The 20,778-nt window shown below is 38.1% G+C and overlaps 1 protein-coding gene across 2 annotated transcripts in view; it reads left to right on the forward strand.

Annotated features, from left to right (window-relative positions):
- Window positions 1-491: 491 nt before the first annotated feature.
- The window catches only part of Dhx15 (DEAH-box helicase 15), a 43,174-nt gene continuing 22,887 nt past the window's right edge, over window positions 492-20,778 (forward strand). The window contains exons 1-4 of one of the 2 annotated variants that reach the window (XM_036200659.1): window positions 492-753; window positions 6,253-6,688; window positions 10,448-10,641; window positions 19,899-20,058. In XM_036200659.1, the coding sequence (XP_036056552.1) occupies window positions 683-753; window positions 6,253-6,688; window positions 10,448-10,641; window positions 19,899-20,058 (861 nt within the window). In that variant the 5' untranslated portion in view covers window positions 492-682. The remainder of the gene's footprint in view (window positions 754-6,252; window positions 6,689-10,447; window positions 10,642-19,898; window positions 20,059-20,778) is intronic. The other variant, XM_036200658.1, reaches the window with a different exon arrangement.

Below are 20,778 nucleotides of genomic sequence, written 5' to 3' on the forward strand. Positions count from 1 at the left end.
AAATAGATGTTATCTGTTCTGGGGTAAATGGGCAAAATGAGTCGCAGTAAATTAACATTTTTCTCACCCTGTTGTGCAGAGGGTGCAAGAACTGCAAATTCTGGTTCTGGAGTTATGAAAGTTGGGTTCTGCTCTGCCACTTATCAGGTGTGTGATCTCCACGATTTTCCTAACCTTGCTGAGCCACAGACCCTAAAAATCAAAAGTAAAGACACAGACGGATAGATTTCCTGTCTAGGATTAGGCTTTTTCAACTTGGCAATTGAACTCCAGACTGCAAGTAACAGCTTGAGGCGCGTCTCGGTCCCTCCCAGCTGCCGGTCGTCTAGACCGGCGCACCTATCCGAGGGAGAGGGAGGAGCCCGGGGGGGGGGCGCAGGACGTTTCAGCCAATCGCAGAGCGGGAGCGGGCTGGAGTTCCCGCCCCCGGCTGGCGTGCGCGCGCACCACGCCGGCACGCCGGCACGCCCGCCGCGGAGGCGCGCGCGCGCGCGCGCGCGCAGGCCCAGCCCTCGTCGCGGCCGCCATTTTAGCTCCTGGTTCGGGCCGCACGGAGCGGGCTGTGGTGGCGGGAGGGGTGGGGGTCCCCGCGAGTTGAGCAGCGGGCCTCTTCTGCGTGGATCGGGCTGCTGGAGTCTCTCTTCTTCCTTCCTTCCTAAGCGTCCGCTCTAGGAGTTCGAGGATGTCCAAGCGGCATCGGTTGGACCTTGGGGAGGATTACCCCTCCGGCAAGAAGCGTGCGGGGACCGATGGGTAAGGCAGGCCGGGGCGCGCGGTCGCGGCCCAGGCTTTGTTGGCTTGTGGCGGGCGGGGAGCAGGCCCTGCAGCCGCGTCTTTGTCTAGCGCCGGCCGGCTAGGGGCGCGGGCCTGAGTGTGTGCGGCGAGGACGAGAGGCCTGTGGTGGCCACGAGGCCGCGGGCGGCGGGCGTGAGGAGCGGGCCGCGAGGCCTCGGTGCTCGCGTGAGGCCCGCAGCCGGGGAGAGCGGCCGCAATCCGGTGGCCAAGGGCACCGGGCCGCAGGCGGCCCTGGGCGGCTGTGGGAGCAGTCTGCTTGGTGATAGAAGCGATCAGACCGCGGGGCGCACTGTTTGGCGGGAGACGACGGGCCTCCTTCCATTGAGGCACTTGAGAGGAGGCCGTTGCCAACTTCCGCCCTTCGCCTGCCCTCCCGCCATCTCCTTTATTTCCTGCTTTGCTTAAAAATCGATCTTGCTGAGCATCACCGGGGTAGGACTCTGGAAAGATGTATTCCCCCCCCCCTCCCCTCGGCTCCTTAAGTTATTTTCTATCCCTTCCCCACTGTGGACTCACTTTGCAAAAAGTGTTGCTAAACATGTGTGAGCAAACATAACCCACGTGCAGATTGAGATGCTTACGTCGATTCTTGATCTGGCAGTTTGGGTCATTTTCTTAGACTTTCGCAAAGGGAAGAGGCAGTTACCATGTAAGAAGTTGTATTACAGTGATCATTTTCCAGTTTTCTTTCACAGTTCATACTTCAAATATATTTTGGTTTATATTCCTACTCCCCACCTTAGGCTGTATGTTTTCACTTTGGCAGTACGGAGATGTGTTTGGTTAATTAAAAAACAAATCCTCAGAAAGTCCGAATATCCAAATTTGTTGCATGATTTTTATCATTTTCTTGTGCCTTGTGACACCGACTCATCTGTGTGGCCTCTGAGTTTTTATTCACGGACAGTACTTTGGGGTTTGATTTTTAACTATCTGTGAAGTATAGGTCAGGATATGATGTGTTCTGATATTCTCATTAGATTGAAATATTGATATGGAAAGCAGGTTTGTCACAGTTTGACCCTGTATGTGTATTTTTTTTTAAATCTTGTAATACCAGGCATCGTAATAACACCGTGTCACAAAGCGGTTTCTTAGACTGTTGCTTCAAGGAAAACTTTCCAAATGTTAGTATATGAGCTTGGTCACAGTACTTAGAGGTAGAAACACAGTATATGAGCATTCTTCAAGGGGTGCAGTGAGCTTTTCCATAACTTATATAGCTTTTCTCAACATGAATCTTAGTAATGTAGTTAGACATTATCACCTGTCATAATGGCATTTATATTGTGTTGGTAAAGGCGGGGACGATATTTGGTTCTAAACTTCTGTGAAGCTAAAATGAATGTCACATTTGGCTAAGAAGCAACTAATTTCTGTCTTCAGAGGTCACATTGGAATAAACACCGGGAAATAGTTCATTCAGTGCTTTTTTTGTTATGTTCATTCAAAAAAGCTTTTTATTAGGACTAGGGGTTCCTCACTACAAGTGTATATGGTGATTTCCTTTTTCTTGCAAAACATAACCTTGGTAAAACGGATTTTTGGGTGTATCATGGTGGCTGCATATTTCCTCAGTATTACAGATTTGTCAGTGAGTGTAGGGAAGTTAGGTCATTTGTACAATAATTCCTTAATTTCTAAAGATTTTGGAGGGCAGTTTTTCACCGTTCCCTACGTTTTTTGAGTACCTTTTCTTTTTTGGGGGGCCGGTTATTCGTTTTTTGAGACAGGGTTTCTCTGTGGCTTTGCGCCTTTTGTTCTGTAGCCCAGGCTAGCTTTGAAGTCACAGAGATCCGCCTGGCTCAGCCTCCTGAGTGCTGGGATTAAAGGTGTGCGCCACCACTGTCTGATTGAGTACCTTTTCTTATAGAACTGGTTTTCTTTAGTAGTGAGTTTATACAACATTTGTGCTAGGTATCACCCTTCCCCCCCTTAGTTTGAACGCACTTTTGACAGCCAGAGATCCTTTGCCCTTCCTTCCCTCCCTCCTCCTTCCTTCCCTCCCTCCTTGTTTAGTCTCTTTGACATCATAGATTTGTTCATTTTGTGAACCCAGCTATCAACAGACCCTACTGTCTTACCTTTCCAATACCTTTTTTTGTGTGTGGGTACATGCTACTGCTTGTGTGTGGCCTTTGGAAGAAAACATGGTAGTGAGTTGTTACTTCCTTCTACCAGGTGGACCTTAGGGGTCATGGTGGCAAGTGCCTTTACTGGCTGAGCATCTCCCCAGCTCTGGAAGAATATGAAGATAAGGAAATTTTCATTCTAATCGTTTTTAGTATTCTGATCAGAACTTTTAATTATAGGGAGTACCTGATACTGTTGTAGTTGCTTTGTATGTAGAGATGTGTTTCAATGCAATCCTGTGTAGTAGGTGAGATTAAATAATTAGATGCAGTGGACAAGAAATGCTTTTAGGTCAAGGTATAAAGGAAAAAAGCAGTAAATTCCTCCAAATCTTCATTTCTGTCTTTGGAGAGCATATTTATTCATAAATGTGAACTGTAAGAACAGTGAGCTCACAGGATTTGTGTGGATGTATGCTTTTTTTTTTTTTTTTCTCGTATCATCAACAGCGATACTCTTTTAATTGGTTGCATAGTACTCCTGTAAGGTGCATCTCCTGTCTTGCTCAATGTTAAGTAACTTCCCAGGTTTTTGTAGATGAAAAGTATTAGTATCCTTGTATATATATTAACACACATGCTTAGAAGTTCTGAAAGAGAGGCTGTCAGAAAAACTGTTTATATAAAATACTCTGGTGTAGTTGCCTAGTTTCCATCCTTATTAGCAATATATTCATGCCTATTATTATTCCAGGTACAATTTAAACTGAACCATCAGTATTTGTTGGCACATTTCAGATATGCCAGAGAACATTATCATAGTATTAGCTTATTTCATGTTTTTAGTTCCATATCAATAGACACAATTGCATGTGAGCAAGGAAACACTGACAGTTCTTGTTACTTGTTTAGAGCTCTCTTTCTTTCTCTTCCCCTCCTTCTCCTCCCCTCTCCTCCCCTCCCTCCCTCTCTCCCTCCGGAGACAGTGTTTCCCTACATAGCTCTGGCTATCCTAGAAACCCGCTATGTAGATGAGATCAGCCTGCCTCTGTCTCCCAAGTTCTGGGATTAAAGATGTGTACCGCCACACCAGGATTGTTTTTATTTTCTTTAAAATTAAAAATACTATGTATGGGGTTGGGGATTTATAGCTCAGTGGTAGAGCGCTTAAGACCCTGGGTTCGATCCTCTGCTCCAAAAAAAAAAAAAAAATGCTTAACTAGCAAATTTTTATTAACAAAGCTTTTATAAATGCCCACTTCAATAAGAAAACATGCACATGGACAAGTCTCCCTGTGTGTGGAGAGGACATACCAGCTCTTTATCTCTGTCATCCAGATTAGCCCCTGTGAACTGCAACAGCATTTCTAGGCCATTGAATTAGTTTTCTGCATCCCAAATGTTGTCTTGATGGTTTGTTAATAGTTTTCACTTTGCAGAGTAGATAAGCCAGTCTTAGGCCTTTCCTGTGGTTTTGCAGCTGTGGTTGCCGTAACCCACTTTTTTGAGGTGGGGGAGGATTAAATTCTCACTATTGATCAGCAGATCCTTGTGTTTTGCACTGTATTTCTTTGTCTGCTGTAGTAATGAAGCTGAACATGAAATGTGTCCTGGAAAAGTGTGTTAGTGTAGGTATCAATTTATCACAAAGCATTACATGGATTAATTTGCCTGCTATCTCTTCCCTTAGGTTTTGTTGCTTTGGAAAGGGTAGGTCTGTATCTTACCTGTCTGATTCCATACTCTTAAATGTAGAAGATGCTTGTTCAGTTTTTTTTGTCCTTCAGAATGAAGTGATAACCACAAACATAAACCCTTTTTACCGCACACTTGTGCACAGCCCCGTACACCCCCGTTCAAATACATTGCCCACTCGTTTGAGACAGGTTCTCACTGAATCTGAAGCTGATTGTTCCAGCTGGGCTGGCCTGCAAACTCAAGATCCACCTGTCCCCTTCCCTCCACCCCCCTCGCCAATGCTGGGGTTACAGGTTTACAAAGGGAGCTGCAGATTTGAACTCAGATTTTCTTGCTTTCACAGCAAGTGCTTTTACCCACTGAACTACTACTAGGCCTGTAAAGGTATCTATACACTTCTTTGCTTTATAAACTTTGAACTCACATTTTGAGGTGATATAAATGCCTAGTTAAAAAACACCTAAATGAGAAGCAAAATTAGCAACAAAGGTGACGGTTGGGGAGATATTTCAAAGAGAGGTTCAGTGTTGAAATTTTGAGACTTGTATATCTTTTCTTTTTTTCTCTTTTTTTGTGTTTGTTTTTTTTTTTTTGGTGGGGGGGCAGGTTTATTTGTGCAACAGTCCTAGTGGTCCTGGAACTTGCTTTGTTAACCAGGGTGGCCTAGAACTCAGATCAGCCTTCCTCTACCTGCCAAGTGCTGGGATTAAAGGCATGCACCACTACAGCATGGTCTTTTTTTTTTTTTTTCTTCCCTTAAGTAATCTTTTACCTATATACTTTTAATTTCTTTGGGTTTTGGATGGCATGTGTAGCTTTCAGTTTTATGTCATATGTTTTATAATTCTGTAGTGGGTGGACATTAGGTTGGGAGAAGTCACATGCTAATAAAGCTTTTCTTCACTGCAAGTTTGTATGGAATCGAATCCCATATTTTAAGGACAGGATCAGATAAAGTTACCAGTTTACCAGTGCTGTGGCTGAACTATTCTCATACAATGCTGTGTTTAGTAAGCATTTAGTTGTATTCTGCTTAAGGTCTTGATTGTTGCTTCCCTACTAGACTGTGGAGAGGGAATGCTCTTTCCCACTGTGCTCTATAGATACTTGAATCACAGGAAATGAACTTTATGTATTCAACTGTATGACAGGTTTAGGAGTTTGTTTCTGTCATCTCCACATTGCCTCATTATTTTCGTCCAGGTCTCCAAACCTTCTGACATCTTATGGTTTATAAGTTGGATTTACTCCATTAGGATTACCTGTTGTAGATACAAACTCAGAGATCCACCTGCTTCTGCCTCCCAAGTGCTGGGATTAAAGGTGTGTGTCACCATGTCCAGCTTCAGGATATTGTTGTGACTTGTTTTTTGTTTTAAGTTATATTATGTTGCATTTTGTGTTAAGGAGAGCTTGGAAGAGTTGGTCCTACTACTACCATGTGGGTTCTGGATATTGAATTCAGACTGTCAGGCTTGGGATCCAACCTTTATCTGTGGAGCCATTTGGATGGCTGTGGGTCAGTTTTTAATGTTGTCATGCTTAAAGTTTTAGAAGGATGGAGCTAGAGACCTCATTTAGTAAAGGATGTTATGGTGGTGGATGAAGAATCTGATCATTTCTAATAATTCATTGAGACATGGTTTTATAAATAATCCCTCTGATTTCTAAATTTTTATATTTCTAGGAAAGACCGGGATAGAGACCGGGATAGAGAAGACCGATCCAAAGATCGTGACCGAGAACGTGATAGAGGAGATAGAGAACGGGAGAGGGAGAAAGAAAAGGAAAAGGAATTGAGAGCTTCCACCAATGCTATGCTTATCAGTGCTGGATTGCCGCCTTTAAAAGCTTCTCATTCAGCTCACTCAACCCACTCGGCTCATTCAACACATTCTACACATTCTGCCCATTCAACACACACGGGACACGCAGGACACACATCACTTCCACAGTGCATTAATCCATTTACCAACCTGCCCCATACTCCTCGATATTATGATATTCTAAAGAAACGGCTACAGCTCCCTGTTTGGGAATACAAGGATAGGTTTACAGATATTCTTGTTAGGCATCAGTCATTTGTACTGGTTGGTGAGACTGGGTCTGGTAAAACAACACAGGTGAGTTGTTAAATACTATGGCAAATACGTTATGTTCATGTTTAAACTTAACTAAATGATTGGTCATGGTAGTCATTTCCTAGTGTTTGTCTATTCATTTCCAATTGTCTGCCGTGTAGAGTACCTTAAAGAAGAGTGCTTTGGTGAGCATTATTTAGTGACTTCCAGGGTGTTATTCCAATAGAGAGTGTTGTTTTTTTCTTAGTCAGGAAAATAATACTTTATCATCTTTCAACACATTTTAACCCTGGGACAATAGAGTTGGGAGTAGTACAAAGTTTGTTTTTTAGTGCTTGAGTAGAGAGATCTGAACCATTGGGGTAGTTAATTCTTTGTTAAAATATTTGAATTATGTGAATAGTGTCAAAAATTGAAGTTTCCAGTCATGATAACACATAGCTTTTAAATTCCAGTATTTAGGAATCAGATGTAGGCAGGGCTTTGAATTCAAGCAATGCTACCCTTGATTGGTCTACATGAGTCCCATCTCACAGAAAGAAAAAGAAATGCTACAAGGTCCAAAGTCTAGTTGTGACCTGCCTGCGTCCGTCTGCTTCCCTATACTACTAAACACAGTTACAGGTGTCTCAGTAGGTGCCTGTAGTCTTTAACCATGAGCAAGCCAGTACTTACTAGACCCTGTGATAGACAGATAGCCTGTTTTTATATTTTGTATTTTATTGCATCTATTTATGTTTGTGTATGGGTGTACCCAGGCTCCAGCACACGGGTGGCAATCAGGATAACTTGGGAGAATCCTCTCTCACCATATAGGTACAGAGGATTGAACTCAAGTTGTCAGCCTTAATGGCAAGTGCCTTTAAGTCATTGAGATTTCTTGCTGGCCATAGGCTTTTTGTTTGCTGGCTTTGTGTTTATAGATTCTGAACTGGCTGGATTTGTTGTAGTTGTACTACATGTAGCCAAATAGCCCTTCTTTCCTTGGGGAACATAAGAACTTATAAGCATCCATAAACTGTTCGGTTATATCCCTGATCTTCAGTTCTATTAATCTGATAGGTGAAAAGTAGTAGTACTTTTGGGGATTAATATGCATTTCCTTGCAGTCTTGAGTGAAGTTAACTGCTTTTCATGTGTTCTAACCTGAAAACCATCAGTTAAAGAGTCACTGGACTTGGAGAAAATTTATAAAATTCAGGAAACCATTAGAATGAACTTAATAATTGCCCATCTTAATATGCAAAATAATGTTTTTACTGGTTATTTTTTTCGTTTTTAAGAATATAGGTAAACATTTTTAATTGAGCATGCTGCTCTAGGCAAGGGCTCTATCATTGATCTTTATCCTTCCTTCCTTCCTTCTTTCCTCCCTTCCTTCCTCCCTTCCTTTCTTTTTGGAGAGAAGAGCTTGCTATATAGTCTAGTCTTGCATCTAATTTGTCATTCTGCCTAAACCTGTGGTTACAGACGTGGAACATCATGCCTGGCTTAGGATTTATTTTTTAATTTTTTAAAAATTTTGTGCTACAAATCAATTTAAATATTTCATGGAGACATTTTGATTCTGTAGCAACCAAAAATGTTAAAAAGACTTAATTGAGGGACAACTTGATGTTCAGAACTCAAACTTAGCTGTGTATGGTAGTACCTTTCATTTCAGCACTTGGGAGGCAGAGGCAGGAGGACAAAGTTTAGGGGCAGCCTGGTCTACAGAAAGAGACCCTGTTTCAAAAAAACCCTCAAACTTTAATGTGTTGAAATCTTTAAAAAAGTTTGTAGGAGAACGAAGGGCTTTCTGTCAGGGCAGACATTAGAATTAGGACTATGTAAAGTATGTACCCTACTAGAAAAGTTTTGTTTGAAAAATTATTTTTTGCAGAAAAATTGTTGCAGAAGGTGGGTATTATTTCATCATCAGTTAAGAGTACAAAGAACTCCTAAAAGATTGAAATGTATGAAATTAACCAAACTATCTTGTTTCTAAAATGAGGTTAAGTCATTCATTTTATTGGAATGGATTTTTCCCCCCAAAATCTGAAGATTTTTTTTTTTTTTAAGAATTAAGGATTAATTGTTCCTTTGATCTGCTAGTCAGTGCTTTGAATTTTACCTTGCTTGGTCACCACATTTTATAATTAAAAATGTGTGACTTTCAGAACTATGTTATATTTTACTTTTGATACTTAAAATTTTTTAAAGGGTAGAATTAGAATTTCCAACACATTTTAACCATGGGACAATGAAGGTAGATGAATAAAGCTTTCCTAGCACCTGACTATTGGTCTGTTGGCTCACAGAACTAGGGAAGTACTGTTATTTTTATCGTATTCTTTATTAAAGCCCTTGAAGCATAACATACTGTTTTATTCGAAGAAACAACATACTTACCTTCCCTTTGAGTTATTTATTTTTTATGCAAAAGTAAGCCTAATGGCTAGAGTAATTAAATTACATAACAGTATACCAGCTAACATTTTTCATCAGTTAGCATCATATAAACACTTAGATCCAAACCCTCTGCATTCTGTAGCATTAGAACCTGTTAGGCTCTCAGAGCTTTGATGGAGACAGATCCAGGTACTTGTAGCAGAGGTTTTTTTTTTTAAATGTTTTATAAAATCTTCATTGACAAATAATTCACATAGTATATAATTTGCCTGTTTGCACAATCTGATAGACTTTTTAGTCCAGCATCCTCATAGGCCCATGACACCATCATCACTTTCTATTTTAGAACATCGCTGTCTTCAATTTCATACACATAATGTATGGTGATTACGTTCCACCTTATTTTTTTAAGTGAACATATTTGCAGTTGTAACCATTTTTAAGTTCATAATTCAGTGGCATGAATTACATTCAAGATATAAATTATATTTGTGATACTCATTAATTACACATATTACTTACATTTGTGGTATTCATTGGTTACATTTACAGTATTCAATAACTATTTATGATATTCATTAATTACATTAATTGTATTTATTACATTCATGATATGTCCTGGTACTACTGTCCATTTGTGGGGCAGTTTGTCCATCACACAGAACAGAAACTCTGTACTCAAGAAATCATGTAGCAGAGGATTCTTGCTGAAGGTGGTAAACCTCTGCATCTTCCTTCCTACTCTTTCCAGTTAAATGACTAGGGTTCCAAACAATGAGAGAGTCCCTTCATGTCTACATAGTGTATCAGGTCACCATAATGACCCTCTTGAGGTTGGAATTTTCTTTTCCCTTTTTTCCTTGGCTGCTGCTCTCAGTCCTATTGAACTTGAAGGTGGCAATTTCAAGAACTTTTAAGATGGTATCTAAGGTATTGTCACTGTGCATGCATACCACTCTTGGAGGAAGAGTAACAGTGTTATGATGACCTTTTGATAGATTTATAGCCACAAGAGGATATGACACTTGTGCCTACAGTTTTTATAATTAAAAATGTGTGACTTTCAGAACTATGTTATATTTTACTTTTGATACTTAAAATTTTTTAAAGGGTAGAATTTAGAATTTAAATGGTTTTCTTCCATTGTTTAAAAAATAGTGATGGTACAGCTGTATTGTTGAGCATATTGAGCAGTCTGAGTGGACTTTGCTCACTCAGGAGTATAATTTTATCACATCAGTGTTATCTGTGAACCCTTCTAGCTATTGTAATGTGATATTGTAATTGTAATAGCTTGTTTGTGTAATTGAATTTTGCTTTAAATTATTAGAATGAAATAAAGTACTTGATGATGCATATAGTTTGTATGCAGGCAAAGCATAACATTTTAAATGTGAAATTATTTCATAGATACCACAGTGGTGTGTGGAGTATATGCGATCATTGCCAGGACCCAAAAGAGGAGTTGCATGTACACAGCCCAGAAGAGTGGCTGCAATGAGTGTGGCTCAGAGAGTTGCTGATGAGATGGATGTAATGTTAGGCCAGGAAGTTGGATACTCCATTCGATTTGAAGACTGCAGTAGTGCAAAAACCATTCTTAAGTAAGTACTCCATCTTTAAAATGGATGCCTCTCTAAAATATAGCTTCTGGAATTCTACCATTAGTTACGGAGTTTACTAATGGAGTTACCAGGTTTAGAATTGTATGAAGTACACTGTCTTAGACATGCCAGGTGACTTCTTAAAGTTTTTAATCAGTTTTTTCCCTTGGTGATAATCTATTTATCCCTTCAGTAGAAATCTGTTTCAAAGGTCCGATTTTACTTAAGTGATGCTTCATCTTATGTGAAATATTACTGATAACATAAAATGTGAGGTTTTACTAGATTGTTCAGTTGGGATATGATTTATTTGTGGGTAAGGGATGGAGGAATCTTCTGTAATAATGTATTTATGATACCCCCTTAAGATCCTGTTTCTTTATAGTTGGTATACTCATGACCATATTGAGCCTCATAACTTTTACTTGCCTAGTTGTTTTCTGTATCTTTTAGTTACGTTCTGCATAAGTAGCGGTATATATTGTCCAACAAATCTTAACTCTGTTGTTTTTCTTTTAATATGCATTTATAGGTCATTTAGTCAGTTTTAGAAAAAATTGGTTATGGTATGGTTGTCAGTTGCATTATAAAAAGACAACTGGAACGCATGTTAAGTGGTCAGTGACATGAACCTGTGGTGTGGCTATACTTTGTAGTGAGATAAATGAGACTTGATTGGATTAGGAAAAATGGTATGGTGTATAAAATTTCAAATGTTCGTAGAAGTAGAACAGTATGAGATTCTGTATTCACCATCTTCAGTCTTTTATTTCATCCATATTTGAGAATATTTACTCTCAAAATAATCAGATCTTAAATATTACATAGTCTTGTTTTTAAATTTAGTATTTAGTATGTTCCTTAAAATGTATAACTTAAAAACAATTCTTTAATCAGAATATCCAGTTACTTTTTAATCTAATATTTCACTTTTTTTTTTTAGTTCTTGGGTGTGTTTCATTTCATTAGAACTTCCCAATTTCTTTTTTTTTTTTTTTTTTTTATTTTTTAAATTTTCTTCAAGACAATTTCTCTGTAGCTTTGGTGCTGTCCTGCATCTCTCTCTGTAGACCAGGCTGGCCTCGAACTCATAGGGATCCACCTGGCTCTGCCTCCCAGTGCTGGGATTAAAGGCGTGCACCACTACCACCTGGCAGAACTTCGTAATTTCTTAACAGATTTTTCCTTGTTTCTAAAAGGAATCCTTTTTTTGACATTTGGTTATGTACAGTTAAGGGGAGAAAACAATTTGGAATTTGAGAAAGGTACAAGCCGTGTTAATAGTATGTGTGATAGAAAGTGAGGAAGGGTAGATTTTCAAAAGATGCATCTTTGTGAAAGATTGGTTCACTTTAAAAGATTGAAACAGGTGCAGTAGTTCAAAGTGAAAGCATTTTTGGTATTATTATTTTATCTTACTAAGCAATTCCCAGGAATTGTAATTAAGCTTTAAAAAAATTATTCCTGGTAAGGTAAGCTTATTGGTGTTTTGCAATCTCTTCAGTAGTTAAAACTAAAAGTCTTGGAAATGGGTATATACACACACACACACACACACACACACACACACACACATATATATTTTTTTTTCATTACCTTCAAGGAAAGAAAAATTGTAACTCTGAAGTATTATTAATGGGAAGAGTTCTAGTGGTAGTTTTGATTGGCAGAACTGCTTCACTAAGCAGTGCTATAAAAAGTACCTGGATATGTTTGCTGTAGTAATGTGTTAATTCACTGAAAACTCATGTTAAAAATAGTGAATGCTTTAATAAACTGAGTACGAGTTGTATAGTTAATTGAGTAGGAAAGGTGCATGGGCAGCTCTTTACACTGGATTAGCTATTTTCCTATCTAGAAGTTAAAGTCCTCATATTTTCATCAAATAGTCAAATGATCTTTTAATACAAAAGAATAGTAAAGAAAACTGACTTGTAAAGATTTTTCTTATCAGGGCGGTGGTGGTATACACCTTTAATACCAGCATTTGGGAGGCAGAGGCAGGCAAATCTCTGAATTCAAGGCCAGCCAGGTCAACAAAACATGTTCCAGGACAGCTAGGGCTACACAGAGAAACCCTGTCCTAGAGAAGAAAAGAGGGGAAAAAAAGATTTTTCTTGAATGTTTCACAATTTAGGCAGTTTGAGGTGATATTTGTGTGTCCTTAAAATTGGTTCTATATAGTATCAGTAATATATTATTTTTAATGTTTGAGATGTATTAAGTTCTACGTAGGATAGAAAAATATTTTGGAGTTGACTTTTGCTAATATTAGTGGTAGTTAAGGTAATTTTTTTCCAGCTGCACAATTAGAAGCTTGATATTGAGGACATCCAGTATTTACCAAGAAATACTCAACAATTTAGCTATTTAACAATGCTTTATATGTTGGACAGTGTAGTAGTAAGAAATTAATCTGGTCCATGTCCATCAAATACAAAGTTTCAGATATCAGAAGCAGAACATGGTGTTTATGTGGACGAATTAACTCGAGGATTCACTTTAGATGAGAAATGGGGTTGTTTTGGTGTTGGTGTGGAGTCTAACCCAGGATCTTGTGCTCACTAGGCAAGTGCTTTACCAGTGAGCTGAATCTGACTCAGTCTTAAACAATTACTGTTGAAAGTATAAGACCCAGTTAAAGCTAATAGAAGGATTTAGGTATAGGGTGAAAGAATTTCAGGTGTATGCGATAGAATCTTTTTCTTTCTCTTTGTTCCCTTAAGGGGAGGGTTAGTTTTTAAGCCTTTAAATATATAAAATTTGGGTGTGGGTTTGAGCATGGCCTGCCATAGCCCATAACAGAACAACTTGTGGTTCTCTCCATTTAGATTCCAGTAGATCAAATGCAGATTATCAGATGTAATAGAAGTGCCTTTACCTTTTGAGCCATCTTTCTGTGGTAATTACAACTCTGGATGTGTGTGTTTGAGACAGGGTCTCTGGAGCCCTAGCTGTCCTGGGCTTTGCTGTATTGATCAGGATGGCCTAGAACTGAGTTCTGCCTTACTGCCTCCTAAGGGGTGATTTAGAGGCATGTGTTACCATGTGGAGTAGCTAACTTTTTTTTTTTTTTTTAGAAAATACTATAGATCTTTCATTTCTAATAAAAAAAATACATTGAACAAACTTGTATGAGCACTTTTATGCCAGATTGCTTTTAAGATATTAAAGAATTAGATTATTATGGACACAGTGTAAGATCAAGGAATCGGGGTTGGGGATTTAGCTCAGTGGTAGAGCACTTGCTAGGCCCTGGGTTCGGTCCTCAGCTCTGGAAAAAAAAAAAGATCAAGGAAGCAATTTTAATCTGTCTTGCCTAGTTGAGCCATAATATCTGTGGACAGGATTTATGTCTGTTTCCTGTACTTCCCTTGTATAGAACTTTTGTGGATTCTCCTTCCCTTCTCCACTTAATCTGAAGAAGTCAAATAGCAGTAGAGGAATGGGAAACTTGTAACTACAAAAATCTTGATGAATATTTAGCAAAATTAGGAAAGGAGGCAGATTCACTAAAATCCCCTGACTTCCTTAAAGGTTCTGTTGGTGAAGTAGGACATGGGGGATTGAGTGATTTATGTAATTTCCTTTTCATTCTGAATATGTTTTGGTTATCTGAGTAACTTTGGTTTTGGAATTTTAAAGGAGATCCAGTCTGAGGTTAGTTTATAAAACAAAGAATTTTTGGGGGGACATGAGTTTTTTTCTGTTGACTATTGTCCTGATACTCTACTGAGAATTTTATCTCGAGTATAATTTGAGAGGAAGCTGCTAGGAAGCTAAGAAAAGGTAAATTCAAAAGGATGTGGTTGAAATATGTGAGAGGGCAGCCTTGGGTTTCATTATCTATCATAAACTGCCCCATGTAAAGCTCGAAGGAAATACATTTTTAACAAAAGTAGTTTTTTACAATCTAGATCATAAAATTTGTAGACTTGTTTTAATTTCAAAGGTAGGCAAGAAGATGAAAGAAACCAAAGGTCCTACCGAGCAAAATACAAACCCTACTCAGTAAGGATCTTGGTGGTACAGAACATTTAAGGTTGGCACCCAGTGGATTATGAGCTATCACATGGCAAATTTAATACTGAAGTGCCAACTGTATAAGATTTTAGAGTCTAGAGTGCAGGCCAACAGTGCACAGTGCTCTAGCAGATGGGGAATTTGAGAACCAAGATGAGGTTTCCTTTATCCTAGGGTCTTGAGTTGGTACTAGCCCTGTTACTTAAAGTGTGATAATTAGTTGGAAGTTTTCAGAAGATGGAGCTGGTAACTGTCTCAAGGATTATTCTGAGTATCTTGATCTGTGTACAACTCCTGACATTCAGATTAGCAGTGTAGTCAACATGGCTAACAGTTGCTGCTGGTGATAGTGGTAGTACATTTCTGTCTTGATAAGTTGAATCTTACCAGCTGTGATTATTTTAGTGAGAGTAGCCCTCATAGGCTCAAATATTTGAATCTTTGGTTACCAGTTGGACTGTTTGGGAAGGACTCCTCTAAGGAAGCGGTATAGTCTTGGAGGAAAAGATGTGGCCTTGTTTGAGGAAGTGTGTCATTAAGGGTGGGTCACAGTTTCATCTCTCTCCCTCCAACTTTCTGGTACTATATAAGCTCTGAGGTATTGCTCCAGTGCCATGCCTCTTTGCTCCCATCCTTCCTGCCATGATGGTCATGGATTCAGCCTCTGAGGCTGAAAGCGGGCCTCCTCCAAAAAAACTTTGTAAGTTGCCTTGGTCTTGATGTCTCTCTTCACAATAATAGAAAAGTAATGAAGACATCAGCTAAACTAATTAAAAAGGGGCTTAAGAAAGCAATCTAATAAAGTTCTATATAGCATAATAATTGAATTACAGTTGAAGGAGGTTAGCATGAATTAAAATTTGATGTTTGTCATTGTAGAATGAATGTAGGCAAATAACTTTAGGGCTTGAGGTAAGAAGTAAAAAGGTCTGCTACTACTTTAAGGCCACAATTGTACAATTTAAAAGTAATTTATAGTAGTAGGCTCAGTAGCACTTAAGCTAAATGGTTTAGTTTGACCTTGGAGAACAAATGGTTAGTTGACCCTTTAAGCAACTCTAAAAAAGACTAAAATAATTGTTACTATTCAAGTATAATTCTTTATTTATTAAATGTGTGTAGGAAACTTGTGTTCCACAGCTTTGTTGTGGAGTTTTGAAGTTGGTTTTTCTAAACATAATACTGAACTCAGATCCTTGGTTTACAAGGGAAATGCTTCTTGCCCTCTGAAAATAGAATACTGTTGACCTCTCTTAGTGTAAACTAACTTGATTTTCTATTATAGTTCTAATATTTATGTGTTTAAAAAGGATTGATTGTAGAAAGGCTCACTTGTTTACACAGTGCCAATGTTTTAGAAACTTCTGCATAGAAATGACAACCTCAGCTCTTGCCATATTGTCCAGGGTAAGAGAGTGTATATAGCCTTCACAATTTAGAGTTGCACGTGTTGTGAAAGTATTTTAAAATGATTTGATTTTTTTTCTTTCTTTCTCGGTTATTAAATTTTTAGGGTTTTTCTTGTAGGTGTCTTAACTCTGAAACAGACTAAATACATTAAATCTATATACCATAACAAAGCTGTGTGTTTAGGTGTCTGGGCTAAGTATTTCAGCTGAGATTGAATATGTATCACAAAGGGGGTTTGATATTCCCTAGTTTTTGCTTTGCTTGCTTTATTAGAATATTAAGGTATCTAAAGTAGTGTATATTTCTTTAGATGAGCATCTACATCTAGTTCTAACTATACCCAGTGATTCTCAACCTATGGGCTGTGACTCCTTTGGGGGTTCCATGTCAGATGTCTTCCATTATCAGATACTTGCATTGTGATTCATAACAGTAGCAAAAGTAAAGTTATGAAGTAGCAACAAAAATAATTTTATGGTTGGGAGTCCGTAAAATGTGAAGAATTAACTGTATTAAAGGATTGCAGCATAAGGAAGGTTGAGAACTGCTGTAGCCAGTAACATGATGTACTGTTGTACTTATTGTTCAGTCTTGTCAGATTAAACTTGATCCTGTGAAAATAATCAAGAAATGGTTGTTGACATCCTCAGTTATCTTGAGTTAATAGTAATGTTACTTTTTACATTAAGATGAAAACATGCTTCTATAGACCTAAGTTATTTAAGAGATTTTCATAAATTTAAAGTCATTTGGGTGGTTTCATAACAGAAGGATTTGTTTAATTTATTGGCTATGAATATTTATGCAGACACTGAGATTATTAACTATCCAAACTCAGCTTGTTGGAATGTCTATAACTTAGCCAGGTATTATAAATAGGCTGTTTTAAAGAGATCTTAATATTAGACAACAGAACTATCTTTTTGTAAAACTGTTCATTCATATTGGGTAGGTTTGCTTAAAGTTTTTATTTAATATTATATAAGTGTTTGAGTTAGCCAATCAGAAATCCTGTGTTTTTAATACACAAATAATCCTAGGGTAAAGTTGAAATACCCTGGGATGGGGACAGTCTTTATTATAGAACTATCTTCTCTTAATGAAGCCATTTTTGCTTTGTTCTCTCTGTTACCATTGTCATCCAGAAATTCTGTAGCTAAAGGTGGGATGGTAAGGCATATAAAAGTAAATAGAATTGACACTTTGGCATTTGTGAAAGTGAAAATTGAAAATAATCCAGAAAAAATATCACTATTAATCTTGGACACTTAGTTATCATTCCATAAAGAATAAAACTATATAACATTTGCATCCTGTTATGTGATGTACATCTAGAAAATAAATATATGTATAGGAAAATACTTAGGTTATATGCAAATACCAGGCTAATTTATATAAGACTTCAAAAGCCACACAGATTTTGGTATCTGCTTGGTATACTGAAACCAATCCTCCAAAGATACCATATTCAACAGATGATAATGTCCTTCAGAAATGTTGATTCTTCTTGATAACTTTAAAGAGATTGCTTTCTATAAAGTAGGCATATTAATTTGGGTGTTAATTTATTTTTCTCTTTGCCGTGACCATACATCAGACAAGCAACATAAAGGAGAAAGCTCATTTTGGCTTATCTTTTAAGAAGGGATGGGGAACATCATGAAGAGTGCATGGTGGTCAGAAGTGCGAGGCAGCTGGTCAGAACTCTTTTCTGCGGTGAAGAAGTAGAAGGAAAGCTCAGGTGGTGGTTTTTAATCCAGGACCTTTGCCTCTGGCATGATGACACCCACAGCTAGAGTGGATCTTACTCTTTCACTTTAAAGTTCTTGGAAACATCCTTTATAGAAACATCCAGAAGTTTATTTTCATTAGCACTCATTAGTTCGGAGTAAGTTACCTACAGTTTATTGGGAACTCTATGCTATTTGTATATATTAGTTGAAAATTACTTAAGTTAGGTTACTGTTACTCAGCACCAGCTTTTTGTTTATTTTACTTGGATTTAATTTGTTGAATAATTATGATTGGAAGCCTATACAAATTAGAGACTTAATAATATGCCAGTTTTGTAACTTCCTTATAAATTGAAGTACATCTTAGAATCAGATGAAGTCTTACAATCGGTAGGAATTTGGAGGTTGTCATTTTCTGTGAATATTTGATACTGACCTAGTTTGTGTATTGTAATTTCAAGTATATATTGTGAATTTTTTGAAATAACAGACTGATTTAATCTGCTAATTAAAGTGCTTTCAGAAATGTATGGTTTCCTATTGAAAGACTAGCAACTGATAGTTCACAAAGGTGTAGAAGCAGCACTGAGGTATGCTATCTAGACATTTGAACAAATATTGTTGAAATAAGAAGTAATTCTTTCATGTCCCCTTAAAGTTCAAACAAGAATTTTGTTTTAGCTAAGGCACTTATCCACAATTATTTTGTCACTGAATTGCCTAGCTCATGTCAGTAGCTCATCTGAAAGCAGCTATTGCCAAATACCCTCAAATAGATGAAACATTTCAAGACATCTAGAAGCCAGTGGTTAGGACATTCGGTCATTGTTTAATTAACAGTGATTTTTTTTTTTTTCTTTCATGTGCTTAAAATAAAATCTTGGGAGTTGATTGCAGAAACGGCAGTGGTTTATTTTTCAAAGAACACTAAAGAAACACAGACTATATAAATAGGGACCAGGGTAGTAGGTTGACTTTCATAAGCATCATGAGGCCCAGGCCAGCCAGTGCTATATAACAAGTCCTTGTCTGAAATTTGACTCGTATGTAGTGAAGGTGTACTTCTTTGCTGAATATTTGTAATAAATTTAGAATTACTGTAGATGAAATAAAGAGAGGGGTTCACTATTTTGTATGCTATCAGATTGCTGAATTTAACTGCTTCAGTAGATGGTATAAACTGAAGTCAAGTTGGCTCCTGAAAGATTAGGTATGGTTAGACATAGGACAGTGAGCCAAAATGAAGTCATAAATGATGGCTTCAGAGTTTGTATACCATTTAAATTTCTAAATAAAATAATGAGCTTTTATTTAACTGACCATGAACTGTGACTTTAGCATTTAAAGGCATACTATGTTTTTGTCCGGGTGCCAAACTTAAGGATAGTTGTTCTGTATTAGGTACAGCACTGGCCAGAGTGGAATGGCTGTCCCCGACAATAGTCTACCCTTGCTCTCATACTGACTCTTCTTGGCTCCTGTACTGGCTGGAGTCCATATGACCTGCATTCTCTGAAGTCATTTCTAAGCCTGGTTTCTTTCCTTTTTTGGTTTACCATTCAGTGTAAGTGTCAGCATTCTTGGGCTGATGCTGTCATTCCCAGAGCTTTGATGAACGAACCCATTTTGTCCTTTAGGTCATGTCATGGTATTGAGGGGGATAGTAGACTTCTGTGGTGTCAGCTGTTGTTAACATTACCTTAAACGTTAGGGTTTCTTTTTTCCCAAAATGGAATTTTGTATGTAGTAACATTTGAGTAGTGTGGTGGCATGAAATAGCGTAAAATGGTTTATTGGCTTGTTTTGAAATTTTTTAGTTTTTTTTTTTTTTTTTAAATTTAAGTGACAAATTTGGTTTTTAGCAGTTTGTGTGTTATGTTTCTTAGAATATCATATCATTGTATGGCACAGTCAGGAGTTACATTATGTTTCTCAGTATACTGCAATATTTGGTAAGATTTTATGGTAATTAGCTTTCATGTACTCTTCAAACTATTCTTAATTTTTGCAGTTGTTACTTATGTCAGTATGGTTAGTCTTAAAACCACATAGCTGAGTCCTGACTAGTGTTGTCTTTGTGATTGATTATAGGTATATGACTGACGGGATGCTACTCCGGGAAGCTATGAACGATCCCCTCCTGGAGCGTTACGGTGTGATAATTCTTGATGAGGCTCATGAAAGAACATTGGCTACAGATATTCTCATGGGTGTTTTGAAGGAAGTTGTAAGACAGAGATCAGATTTAAAGGTGAAGGAGTGGTTTTTGTTTTTAAGTATGTATGTGTGTGCATGCGCGCATGTGTGTGCTCTTTCTCCTAGGAATGTGCACTTGAGTGCAGGTGCCAGCAGAGGCCAGAGGTATTGGATTCCCTAGTATAACAGGGTGGGAGTAACTAGGTGTTGGATTCTATAGTATAACAGGGTGGGAGTAACTATACACAAGGACATGAGCCCCAAAGAAAAAGTCTTATGATCATTAAGTGTGGTAGCACCGTCTTGTAAACCCTGGGTCAGGGAGGTGGATATGGGAAGACCCCTGGGCCTTGGGGGCCAGCTAGCCCGAAGACCCTAATGTACTTTAGGTTTTCAAAATACGCTGTGCTCATTAAAGATAATTTAGAAGAAATAAATACATTTTTATCTGGTCTGTTGGGTTTTGTTGTCCCCCTTCTCCCTTCCTATTTGGAGATAGTTAAATCTGTCAGTAAATATATTATTGCATATTAACCACTCTTTATTTTCATAATGCGTCATGAGTGTGTCCCTTACATGGGGCTTATGAGAAGATACTTACCTGATAGTCTAGTATTTTAAAATACAAATAGCTATATTTTAGTGTGTGTGTGTGTGTGTGTGTGTGTGTGTGTGTGTGTGTGTGTGTGTTTATTTAATTTTGGAGAGACAGGGTTTCTCTATTTCCCTGGCTTGTCCTGCAACTCACTGTGTATGTAGACCATGCTGGCCTTTA

This window comes from Onychomys torridus, chromosome 10 (genome assembly GCF_903995425.1).
Source record: "Onychomys torridus chromosome 10, mOncTor1.1, whole genome shotgun sequence".
In the NCBI taxonomy this organism is placed as follows: domain Eukaryota; kingdom Metazoa; phylum Chordata; class Mammalia; order Rodentia; family Cricetidae; genus Onychomys; species Onychomys torridus.